This window comes from Vombatus ursinus, unplaced genomic scaffold (genome assembly GCF_900497805.2).
Source record: "Vombatus ursinus unplaced genomic scaffold, bare-nosed wombat genome assembly UNPS02011649.1, whole genome shotgun sequence".
NCBI lineage: Eukaryota > Metazoa > Chordata > Mammalia > Diprotodontia > Vombatidae > Vombatus > Vombatus ursinus.
Genome location: NW_020951427.1, coordinates 594,049 through 607,226, shown reverse-complemented (window position 1 = coordinate 607,226; position 13,178 = coordinate 594,049). Strand labels below are relative to the sequence as shown.

At 35.9% G+C, this 13,178-nt stretch overlaps 1 protein-coding gene across 2 annotated transcripts in view; it reads left to right on the top strand.

The window, feature by feature from the left end:
* The window catches only part of CUL1 (cullin 1), a 113,352-nt gene extending 100,488 nt beyond the window's left edge, over window positions 1-12,864 (top strand). For both annotated transcript variants that reach the window (XM_027856821.1, XM_027856820.1), the window contains exons 14-22: window positions 594-711; window positions 1,606-1,682; window positions 4,710-4,841; window positions 6,000-6,092; window positions 8,607-8,654; window positions 8,734-8,816; window positions 10,499-10,604; window positions 11,355-11,468; window positions 12,311-12,864. In XM_027856821.1, the coding sequence (XP_027712622.1) occupies window positions 594-711; window positions 1,606-1,682; window positions 4,710-4,841; window positions 6,000-6,092; window positions 8,607-8,654; window positions 8,734-8,816; window positions 10,499-10,604; window positions 11,355-11,468; window positions 12,311-12,391 (852 nt within the window). In that variant the 3' untranslated portion in view covers window positions 12,392-12,864. The remainder of the gene's footprint in view (window positions 1-593; window positions 712-1,605; window positions 1,683-4,709; window positions 4,842-5,999; window positions 6,093-8,606; window positions 8,655-8,733; window positions 8,817-10,498; window positions 10,605-11,354; window positions 11,469-12,310) is intronic.
* The last annotated feature ends 314 nt before the right edge of the window (window positions 12,865-13,178 follow it).

Sequence of the window (13,178 nt, the reverse complement as noted above, 5' to 3'; positions counted from 1 at the left end):
AGTAATTCTTGCTCCTGTCACAGGAAAGAGAGAAATGTTTCTGTCATCTTAAGTTGAAACTTGGAATGCATTTTGTTACAAAAATATTGTTGAACATTATATTCTTTATGTAATTTTTTGAACATTATATATATATGTGTATGTGTGTGTGTATATATATATATATATATTTTTATTTTTTTAATAATATGAGGCATTTGGGGTTAAGTGTCTTGCCCAGAGTCACACAGCTAGTGGTATGTGTCTGAGGCCGGATTTGAACTCAGGTCCTCCTGACTCCAGGGCCGGTGCTCTATTGAATGTGATATTCTTTAAAGATAATTTACTGCAATTTACAGCTTAGTGTCAAGTAATGAGCTTTGATTAAAACTTTCAAAATCCAATATATCCAATATTCATATCCAATTCCATTGAAAGTTATACATGAATAATAATAGTGTACACTTAAATGATACCACCATTATTATGTCTAGTTTCATATTAGTGATACGCACAATGCTTATGAGGGGATCTCTAAAAAGGTATGTACTTTCTGCTGTATCATTAAGGAAATTGAGCTTTTTATATTGAAATTTATTTGGAATGTATTTCAGCAAGCATGTGGTTTTGAATATACGTCCAAACTTCAGCGGATGTTTCAAGACATTGGTGTGAGCAAAGACTTGAACGAACAGTTCAAAAAGCACCTCACAAATTCAGAGCCCCTGGACTGTAAGTATTTTTTTAAAGGCCTCATCCTCTTGGAGAATTTGAGTCTTTTTATTTTGACTAATGCACGAAATGCAGAAATATTGCGTATAGATAGTTGAGGTAAAGCTCAAGTACTAACATAACCTTGTAGAGGAGCTTCCTAAGTAAAAGATGTTCAAGGAGAGTAGCTGCCCAGTTATCTAGGGTTGGTCGCTTTGCTGCCATCCCAACCCTACAAGTTGGCAGCGCAGGTACTAAAACTGAAATTCAGGCAAGCTGGTTGTCAAAGGTCAAGCAGCTAAACAAGTAATAGACAAATAGACCTAGAGTGTCTCAGGTAGTAATGTTCTACTTCTCATGCTATCTTTATTCTCATTTGTCCTCCTTTTAATTATATGGACATTCATCTACAGAGAAATTAGAGTCAGCTCATTATTCTTAGATAGTGATACACAAAAGAAACAAACCACACTTGTCATTGAAATTACATAACTGTTACTTCATTCATAACCATGAATATTACAATGAAAGTGATTGATTTTTCTTTCCCCCTTGTTCCTTGGAACTAAGACTCTTATTCATGTCTTCAGTAATAACAATATGAGTAATTCAGAGCAGAACCCATGGCAGTATTAAAATATATACACGGCATTAATAATTCTAAAAATTTGGAAGAGGAAATGAAGCTTCTCCTGGAGTAAGAGTTGAGTTTTGGCTCTCTCTGCCACTTTTCTTTTAAAGTAAAGAGAAAATAGGATGAAAATTCCACCATAGTAGTTTTCTAATTTTGCTTGAAAATAGAATGTTTCATTTTTTTATGCTTTGGAAAAAAGGATAAGGTTCATCTGACTATAGAGTAATCATTTATAATGCCCAATGAAGTGTTTTCTTGACCTTTGCAATTTTTTTTTTTAGTGGATTTCAGTATTCAAGTTCTGAGTTCTGGATCATGGCCCTTTCAGCAGTCTTGTACATTTGCCCTGCCTTCTGAGGTAATGATTCATGTTGATGAAGATAATAAAAATTAACTTAAACTATCAATATGCCTGAAAATCTTAGACCAAAAAATATTCCTCTGGCTGGCCGTGTTGAATCTTCTTAAACAAATCTCAGAAACCTTTCAAAATGGATATTTCAGTAACCTAGTCATAGCAAGGGCTTTTAATAGGGAGCAGTACTTGACTATAAAGGTTGTGTGTTTGGGCATGGAGGGATCAATTTGACAAAGTATCTTCATAGTAAATACTTTTCTTATATGGCAGTTGGTAGATTGGTTATCACTTCTCATTGTGAGTACATTCCCCAGTGAAGCATATCACAACCCACCACCTTCTTCTCTTAATGTATCTCTAATCTGTTTTCGCAGAAATCTTCCAAAGAATGTGTCCCAAATGTGCTAGAAGATTTTTAAAGCCTTTCTCCTGTTCTTTTAATACTTCAGTTTTATATTAGTTGAGTTGTTTATCTGTTGTTATCATTCACACTGCATCGTTAGCTCGCCAACTTTTCTAGTTAAATGTTTCCTGAATTTTGTCTCATATGCCACCTCTCAAACATAATGTATTGCTGGTAACATTCTGAAACCTGCTTATTCCCGCCACACCAGCAACAACTTCTGGTTGCCTATGGGAATGTAATTTATAATTTTAAGTTTTCCAAATTCTGATGTTCACAATTCACATTCAAATAGCATCACCAAAAGATATTAAAGAAGTGGAATTTTACTGGAATGTTCAGTTTCATTTCACTAGGAGCATTGTCCAGGTTCACAAATATAATCCAGCTCAGTCTCTCTCTACTACTGATTTCTAAGCCCAGTTCATTGTCTTTTCTGCAGTGTCTATCAAAAATATACATATTGATAAGACTGCTTACCTTACATTTTTCATCTAGTTTGTTTTTCCTGAGTAGAAATTAAAATGAGTCTTTCCCATTGCTATAAAATTAAGTGGAGAGCAGAGCTCACTGCCTTTAGTATGTTGGTGTGTGTGAGTACGAAAGCGCATTTGAGGTCATCTTTCATGGCACTGGCTTACTTAATAAGCCTTGATGTCCTTTCTCAAAGAACTTTTAAACACATTTACCTTGTAATTAGATCCATCTTTATGGATAGAGACTGCAGAATCGAACAGGATGATTAAACTAGACAAGCTTACTTTTGGCCAGTATTCTTAATAACCCCACATATCTCACTGAAACAAAGGCCTATCTTTTCAGTAACAACATTTTTCCAGTGATGCTCTATGACTTTGAGTCACGAAATACCACAGTTTCCAAAGAAGTTAAGTTGAGGGTTACCCAGAGGCACTGGAGAGAGGTGCTCTGAAGGTTGCAGCATGTTGCCAGGAAAGAATTGCACAGAAGAATGTGGTATAAATGTGTGAAAAAATGTATGACAAAAAAAGGTGATTTGGTCATGTAGTAAGCATGGGTGATAACCAGTGGACACCCCACTTGCATCTTTGGTGTCCACACAATATTGAGGTGGAGAGAAAGGCACCCAGAATATTATGTGGGCCCTTTTGTGGGACTTAGAGTCACATAGGAGGAAAAGGCATGGATGTGTTGTGACCATCATTGGAGGGAATACCCACTTCATGTGATCATAGGCAGATCCATCAAAGTGTCAAACCTTTGGATGTTACTACTATACTTTTTACATTATTGCTTTTCTATATGGCATTTAATTTGGTGGGTAGGAAGTATTCTACCCTGCTCCTTCTCAGTCTGAAGCCTTTCTTATTTGATTTTGCAAAATTCTAGGCAAATGGATTCTTACCAGTTTTTGTTAGATGTACTCCTCTCCTGGTCAGGAGTCTGCTCTGTGTCTGTCTTTAGTCTAGAAGTACAAGTCCCATCCTTAAGACATTCAACAAGAATTTATTAAGTGTGAAAGACAAATGCCAAAGTAGTCTTACTCCTTACATCTACCAAACTAGGTGGAAATTAAATATTTATAAGTCGCATATGCAAGATAGAGAATTGAATACAAAGGAATGTGAGGGATGAGGGGGACAAATGAGTTAGAAGGATCAAAAAAGACTGGTTATAAGAAGGAGCGTGTGTGCAGTGCTAAGAGGGGAGCTAAGGATCTGTAAGAGGGAAAGGTAAAAATGGAGACCAGTACAGGAATGAGAGCTCGCTGCTGCAGAAGGCACAAAGGGGACAGAATGTGAAGTGTTGTGTACAGAAAGGAGCAGCTGGGATAACAGTTTGGCCAGAATGTGAAAGTGTGTGAGGGAATGATATGTTGTCAGACTACCAAGATGGGAAGCTGAACTCAAACAAGGGGGGGGATAGGGTTACCTGGTCAGACCTGTGCTTTAGGAATATCTCTTTGGCATATGTGAGGGATGGGGCCAGGGGCAGGAATAGGACATCCACAATCTCTGTTTATTCTTTAATGTTTTAACAAAATTAAATTTACTGTTCCCTAATCTTATCCTGCCCTTTCTCTTCTCTCTGTCTTTGTTCACAATGTCCCACATGGCTCTTCTGCCTGTTTCAGTCATTCCCACATCCTTCAAAGCCCAAATTACTTGCCACCTCTTCTGTGAAGCCTTTCCAGATCACTAGCAGATCAAATTGATCTCTCAGATCTGAGTGTGTTGTTTGACTCTCCTTTTGTATGTGTAGTCTTATTTGTATTGTTAATACACATATCTCATGTTCCCTACCTTAGGACCTAAGTCACCCTATGTCATCATTTTATCCTAACTACCTAATAATTGTGCCTTACATAAAATAGTAATAAGTACTTGATAAATGAATTTCCTTTATTAGTCATAACCATGGTAATCTTATCTATCTTCTCTTAAAATGGAAATTACTGTCTAATTTCATGTGTTTGTATTTTTAAAATGATTGCCTTATGAATAAAAAAAAAAACCAAAACCCCACACATGGAACACCAAAATGCTTATACTTCAGATTCATATTGTTTCCATATTTACAAATGCTTTTAGTAAAATTTGACAAGAGATACTTACATTGCTTTAAAATGCTTTCTTTTTGTACAGTTGGAACGCAGTTATCAGCGTTTTACTGCTTTTTATGCTAGTCGCCATAGTGGCAGAAAATTGACTTGGTTGTATCAGCTATCTAAAGGGGAATTGGTAACCAACTGTTTTAAAAACAGATACACCTTGCAGGTAAGAATCAGTTTGCATTGTGGAAAATGTTTGTAACTCAAAATGAAAATAAAAATAGTAAATATAGTAATAGTGAGATTACATGTAAGGGAATCTAAGACTTATTTACATGAATACTAACAGTGTTTGAGATTCTTTTTGTAAAGTGGATTTCAAATAAATATTTTCTTTCTCTTAAAAGTTAGAAGCATCACAGAAGAAGCTGATAAAAAACAACTTTTGTGTTACTTTTGGTTATTAAGAATGCATAGAATGATTTTGCAAATACTTAATCTGAGAACACTCCTTATTATATTAGAGCAGCATAGCTATTTCTGCTCTAAGGAATAGGCTTCTATTACGGTCTTTAAAGCGTAAAATGAATCATTTGAAATGCCACACCATTGGACATTGCTTTGTCCCCAAAGAAGATGAATGCCAAAGATTCCAATGGCCATTTCTCAGAATTCTTGCCTTTTTTTCCCTATGGTAAATAATATAAATGCTTACTTGACTATCACTTATAGCCAAGAACCAATACATCATTTGTTTTTCCCTCTCCCATTTCTTGAGTGTGAGATCAGCTTATAGTTTCTCTCATGTTGTAAGTGATAGGAGAGTTAAAAGGAAAGGACCTCTTGTTAATCCTTTACTGCTCTGGTTCTTTTCTGTAATAACTTCTAATATAAATATTATAGGAGTACATATATTTTTAAAGGGATAATATGAGCATTTGATATGGCAGATAATTAAGAAGTATCAGCATTTTAACATTGTTCCAGTCCTTAATTTTAAAAAAAAGGGGGATATTTGTTTAAAAAAGCAAATATAAAAATAAAGATGACCATGAAATGCATGTCTCCATTATGTACATTCTTGTCTTAGGAAAATAGATTGTTTAGGATAATATTCATAGTAAGTCATATAAGTCTATAGAGGGGACTTACTTGTCACCAAAATTACATTGTGATGTTTTCATGGCATTTAACATTGTCTTTTAAATAAGTTTACTTCTGTTCTTACAATTGTGCTGTAAATCATTTTTCTAACCTAAAATAACCATTTAGATAACTTCATTTCTGACTCAGAAATCAGATCTTTGAACCTGTGCTTTATATTTTTGGCAAGAATTTAAATTTCTTCTCTTTCTGTTGTTTTGGGGGGCATCTACATTCAAAGGCATCTACATTCCAGATGGCAATCCTATTGCAGTACAACACAGAAGATGCCTACACTGTACAGCAGTTAACAGACAGCACTCAAATAAAAATGGTATTGTCCTCATTTCCCAATAACTTTACATCATCTCCATTCTAAACATGTTACTAGTTTCTTTGTTGTAGACAATAGGAAAAGTTTTAAGTTAGGGGTGGTGGTATGTGCCTGTAAATCCTGCTACGGTAGAAGATCGAGGCTGGTAGATTACTTTTGGAAGTTCTGAGCTGCAGTAGGCATAAAATTACTTTAGATCCATATTAAATCTGTTACAAATACAGTGGGCCTCCAGGAGGAGAAACCAGCCCTGGTCACAAAAGCAGAGTAGGATAAAGCTTTCAGTCATTATTGGGATCAGGCCCTGGTGGGTGGCCATTGTATTCCCAACCTCCTCAAAATGGTAGGAAGAGTACAGTTCCCTCTGACAACTTCTGGGTTTTAATTAATGCTCCTGAAAAGTTCACCACCACAATCTCCCAGTAGACTTTTTCTAAATCACATTGTCTATTTTGTTTCTTTTATTTAACAAATTCCCTTCTGTTTTTATACCTTGTTTTATACCTGATCTATTTAGGAAAACTGGTAAATTCTCTAAAAAAAATTGTTTTAAATCTGGCCGAAGTAAAGGACACAACCTTGTAGTATTATTCGCCTCCAAAACTTAAATTTTTATGTATTTATTTATTTGTGAGGCAGTTGGGGTTAAGTGACTTGCCCAGAGTCACACATTTAGTGAGTGTTATGTGTTTGAGGCTGTATTTGAACCCAGGAACTCCTGACTCCAGGGTTGGTACTCTATCCACTGTGCCACCTAGCTGCCCCCTGAATGACTTTTTAATGTATGGAGCATCTGAACTGACCCCCTTCTCTTTAATTTTCTTTAATATTCACATGTGTGGTAAAATTTATTTAGTTTATTAATGCTATATATTTGTGTTTATATAATTTAAATATGTATTTTATTACTTATGTGGTTAGTCAGTCAGCATTGTTTTTAGGCACTTAATTACATGCCAGACACCAAGGCACTAGGCATACAAGAAAAGGTAAAAGCAATCACTGCCCCCAAGGAGCTCACATGCTAATGAGACAGACAGTATAAATGACTAAAGGGAGAAAAGCTATGTGCAGTGTAGCTGAGGGTTATCTCTGAGCAGACCTCTTGTAAAAGGAGGCATTTAAGCTTAGACTTGAAGGAAATCAGGGGAATTCAGAAGAGAAGGAAGTAAAGGGTTGGAGGTTTGGGTGCCAGCCAGTGCAAAGACGGAGAGGAGATGGAGGGTTGTGTATGACGACCAGCAAGTGTTCCAGTGCAGCTGGATCATGAGCTGGTAGGTTAGAAGAAGACTGTGAGGTAGGAGGGGTCTGGACTAGAAGAAGCTGGAACTGCTCTGCAAGACTGGCGGTTTGGACATCGAGGCAGTAAGGAACCACTGAAGCTCAGGCCGCTTCATCAGAGATGTCGGAGAGACGTACAGTGAGGAAAGAAGGAGAGGGTATATGAAGGAAGGCTAGTGAACTCCAGATTTGTCAGGAATGAGGTCAGGTCTTCAGCAGAGAGGGTATCACGTGTTTTAGCTGGCATTGGCAAGTCATTCAGTTTTTCAGTACCCCTGGCAAATCTCTTTAACACTATAAGTTACAGACAGACTGCTGCTCTGCACCTGTGGAGGGAATGTCCGTTATTATAAGTTCCTACACAAATGAAATCACAAGTCCAGTTCTTTGTTTTGTTTTGTTTTGTTTTGTTTTGTTTTTAAATCATCTACTGAAGTCAGAATCCTACTGTGGTGCCTTATTGTGGTATAGCACTACTAACCTTGGGTTTTTGAACTTCTGAAGACCATCCTAGCTGTTTGGAGAGACTCATCACCATGATGTTGGGTGCTGGGTGATGAGTCAACTAAGGTGCAGAGGGGCTATGATCTATGTCAGTAGAATTAGGCTGTTAAAAGTCTGAGTCCTTAAAATTTGAAGTATGTGTGTAGTACATAATGAACCTGTTTATCTCTATTTTGCTTCATATTGCCATGTTAAATTGTTGTTCTCTGTAGGCTGTATTCCCAATTAATAGGTTACATTTTGTACTGAAATGAATATTAGTACTCTTTGTGCCCAAAACCTGTTTTTCGGTTTTATAATCAGCTTGTTTCTTGCCTGTACAGAAAGTATTTTATCTTCACCACTGTTTATTTGAATCTAAACAAAAAGGAGGTGAAGGGTTAGTGACCATGGTTGCCCACACTGAATACAAGTTGTAAGATGTCCATACATTGACAATAAATACTTTTGTTCATAAGGTTATGGCTAAGGTTATCTGTAGCTACTTTTCACAAATAATATCCTTCACCAAGTTTCATGGAGCCACTTTAGGTTGTTGCTGTAATTACTTAATGTCTCAATCTTAGGGTTAGAGTGTCAGATTTTTCTTAGGTATTTGTATTATAATTATTTTGGTGTCTGGTTGTAGTCTTACAATTTTATATATTAATATCTAACATTTACCTTTGATTACTCTTTCCAAGAAAAATGTACTTGGATTAACTCTTTTTTTTTTCTTTGTAACCATAGGATATTTTGGCACAGGTTCTACAGATTTTATTGAAGTCAAAGTTATTGGTATGTCCTGATTTTTTTTTTAAACATTGTTAGAGGAAATCATTTTATTAAATGCATAGTAACTGTTGTTTTCTTATAGGTTTTGGAAGATGAAAATGCAAATGTTGATGAGGTGGAATTGAAGCCAGATACCTTAATAAAATTATTCCTTGGTTATAAAAAGTAAGGAAAATCTAAAATAAGTAGATAAAAGAATGATTGGTGATAACTTGTTTTTTCTAAATTTTCTAATCTATACTTTAGAAGCCTTGTCATTAAAAATTATGAATTATTTTTAGGCATTTTTCCCCTACAAAAAGAATGGCTCCAAGATAGGATGGTTCTAGACTAGAAATGAGATATTTTAGAGAACTTGAGGATGAAAGAAATGTTTTATTTCAGGAATTATGGAGTAGTGGAAATTTTGCCTTTTTAGTTTATCTTATATAACCACTAGAGGGTGACTCTACATATAATCCCACGTTAACAGCCCGGTAAAATTGTGATATTCTGATTGTGCAAGGAATTAGGAAATGTTTCTCATCAGCTTCTCAAGTATAATGCCATCGTTGGCTGCCACTCTAATCTTGGGCAAGTCACTTCTGTGCCTCGGCTTCCTCAACTGTAATAGGAGGGGGCCTCTCCAACTCTTAAGTCATCTGGTCTTTTTAGTGATCCTTCATTTCATGAAAACCACCCAAAAGCATGCTAATTATGTTTACTGCTTGTGATCAGTATGAGAAATAAATTGAGATATTCTGTCATAGCATGAAAAAGTCTTAATGCGATGCAACATTTCCGCCTTGCTCTTTGCTAACTTGTGAACAGAGACAAAGATTTGTCTCTGTTCACATCGGATTTGCCTTTGTTCACATCACATTAAACTTTGGTAGAAAGAGCAGGAGAGTTACTAGCATATGTGGTGTAAAATGTAGAGTATATGTAAGTAGGACAGTTGATATACTCTAGTGAATTTATAGAAAATTTAGTAAATTATGCTAACCTGATGCAGAGAAAGTGCATAGTTTTCACATAGCAAATTGATATTTGGATACTCCTATAACACCACGTTCTCCATGTTGACCTTATTTGAATTGAGGCATTTAAGGAGAGGTGAGGGGACCACTTGCTAGGAATATCATAGAATTTCTACACTGAACAAAGAATTGAAATAATGACCTTAAAAAATCCTTTCCAACTCTAGGATTTTATGATTCTCTATAATTTTGGGATTTGCATTTTGTCAGCTGTTCCCATGGTAGGCAAGTGAGTCCCCCACAGATGGCTTGTTTTGAAACTAGCTGGTGCCAAGTATCTTACTTTATACGAGAAGCTAGGATAGTTTAGAGTTAGCTCATGATGCTTAATAGTCAATATTCAGCTAATTTTCCCAGAGACACAGACCATTCTGATAGGATAGGGTAGGAATGGCGTTTAATGATTTATGTTAGGTACAAAGATCATCCTTCAGTTACAATAATAATAATATTTCAGATTGGTTTACATAATACTTAAAGTGAACAAGAATTTTTCATTGTGTTAACCTCATTTCAAATCAATTCACCATTTTTAGTTGGTTGCTGAATGCTAGCTACCTGGCTGTGATTATCCATCTAAATGAAACTCAAGTTATAATAATTGCCTTTCTAGTGACAAATGAAAATAAGAGACTCAAAAAGTGATTTGAATTCTCCATCTTCTGCCGGCCTTTGGTAGTTCCTCCAACAGTCACTATTTCTGCCAGAGTGCTTCTTGGAAGCCTTAAACATCTCTGTCTAAACACTGCAAAGTGAAAATCATCTATTATCATTTGGGGTTTTGATATTTTCTAAAACCAATACCACTCTGCTTAATTTTCTTGATAGTAAGAAATTGAGGGTTAACATCAATGTGCCAATGAAGACAGAACAGAAACAAGAGCAAGAAACCACACACAAAAATATAGAGGAAGATCGGAAACTACTGATTCAGGTAACTTACCATTGGGTAGTTGTTTGAGTGAGTCTTTATTTGCAAATCATAGTCTATGTAAGTTGATAAATGGATCTTTTTATGCTGATAGCTATTGTAATCGTCACTAGACAATAGACCTAAAATAGAGGTGCATCTGCTATTTGAGGATGTCCATTATGTTGTCAAGCACAGTCTGACAGAGCTTTTTTTCCTCAAGGGTTGAAAACCAATTCAGCAGCTAATATGAAGGCTGCCTTTTAAGTGCATTTTTATTGACAGAGGCATTCATTACTTTAATCCTCTGTATTACTTTGGGTGCTTCCTTTTATTAATGACTGTTTTGATATGGGAAGAGAATTATTTAAGTTACTTATTTGGGAACAACTTCAACTATATACTATGATTTTTAAAAAGGGATTGGCATCCAGGAATGGTAAGTGTTTTGTTACTTAAATTAGATGTATATTTGAGTCATAGTGGACTAAAAATAGTTGATTTAGACATCAAAAACAAATAGCCTTTTACATTATAATATTCACTTGAATTAGGGTTTGAGTTGTGATAGAAATGATTTTCCAGAGCTAGATCACCCCTTCCGTGGCCATTGGTGCCAATGATAATTATGAAAACTATTGTAAAACTTTGTAAAATGCAAATCAAATTTAGAAGCTAAATGAGTATGTATTGTTTAGGTGACATTCTAGCCTTTTCTTCTTTTCTTTCTTTCTTTCTTTTATAAGTATCTTTTTCTCCTACTTATTTGTGTAGGCTGCTATTGTGCGGATTATGAAAATGAGAAAGGTCCTAAAACACCAGCAGTTGCTTGGAGAAGTATTAACTCAGTTGTCCTCAAGATTCAAACCTCGGGTGCCAGTAATTAAGGTAAAACAACTCTATTGTTTTACTTAATCATTAAAGAAAAAAAAATTGATGGGTTGGACAAAAGGCAGAGTTGACTACAATTATAATTCTAAAACTGCCATAACAAGGGCAGTGATTCCCAGGTAGTTACTAAGTTCTGTTAAGAGTGGAGAGGACTATCAGGATAGTTTCTCATCAAAGCACCACCTGTTGCTTGTATTTTTTATTTCAATAAGCTATTCCCTGTACATCTTTCTGAACCTTTGCTACCATATCTCCCTTTGGGGATGTCATAATAGTATTTGCCATAAGTCACTTATCTGAGTGAAAGGCCAATTTTACCTCCTCTTTAAAGGTCAGCCATGCTTGTATCCAAGTAATTTGATAGCGATTTGGTTCTTGAAACCCAGAAAAGACCCTTCCCAAAAGAACTTGACTTCTTGAAGGGAAAAGATTCCTTTCACATCCTGTTCACATCCATGTAAGAAGAAACAGTCCCTCTACCAGGTAGGGAAGGAACAGTCTGAAGAAAAGGCAAGAGAAAGGAACATCAGAGATGAGAAGAGAGTAGACTTTTAGGAGGTATATCAGAGCTGAGAATGTAAAAGAGCAAGGGATCACATATGGGGAAGGTATTCGCCCTGTAATGTACAAAGTCAGACCATGACCTAAGTAGATTGGAAATCTGAATCATTGAGCTAGAAACTTACTTGAATTGCAGAATTAACCTAAACCTAGTGACTTTGTTCTTCTGACTTTGGTTTTCTTGGCAGCAGTAGCATACTTGGCTTTTATTCTTTGGTATTGAATAAATACATGGATTTTTTTTCTCCCTCCTTCCTTATTAAAAAATAAACATACAGAAATGCATTGACATTCTCATTGAGAAAGAATACTTGGAGCGTGTTGATGGTGAAAAGGACACCTACAGTTACTTGGCTTAACCTTTTTAGCAGTTGCCTGACTGTGCGACACTCAGCAAATAGTCATGTAATGGAAAAAATGGAAACAACTGAACTTCCTCGCAGCCAGGCTGCTGCCATGTGGACCTCCCTTGTCAAACCTGAGACCAAGACTCCCCATCAGCCAGGCGGCTCAGATTTACATTGGAACTGCTCAGGATCGATACATTTCAAGGATGTAAATATGGACACCAACGCCATCTACTTTAATTTAAGAACAGAGAGGATTCAAACCTTCGATGCTGAGGGTTGCATGCTACTGCATTTAAATCAATACATTGGCTATATGATTAACAGCTGTCTTCATAGGCGGCCTTTATAATGTCGGCAGCACTTTGAGAGCGAGTCTGAATGGACCCATGTGTAATCTGCTATGAACAACCATTTGTATAGTGTGTTTCATTTTTTAATGTGTGAAAATAAAAACAAATTAAAAGATTTCTGTACAAGTCGCATTTGGTTTGTTGTTTTAAGTTTCACTACTTTCTATTTGTAAATAAAAGGTATATATGATTATGCAAAATTTAACAATCTTATTATTCTCTTTCCTTCTAGCGTCCTTCTGCTGTCTGAAAAAGGTTACATCCTGTGGACTGAACATTTAATGTTTTGATCCAGGCCACAATAACTGTTGGTTTATTGAGGTTCATTTTTAAGGCATTTCCATTACTTCTCCAGTCCCCAGTAACCCAATAAATGGGTATAGAGTTCATTTTCTAGTTTGACTGACATCAAATTAATGTCTCTCAAGTCTTCATTATATGCATAT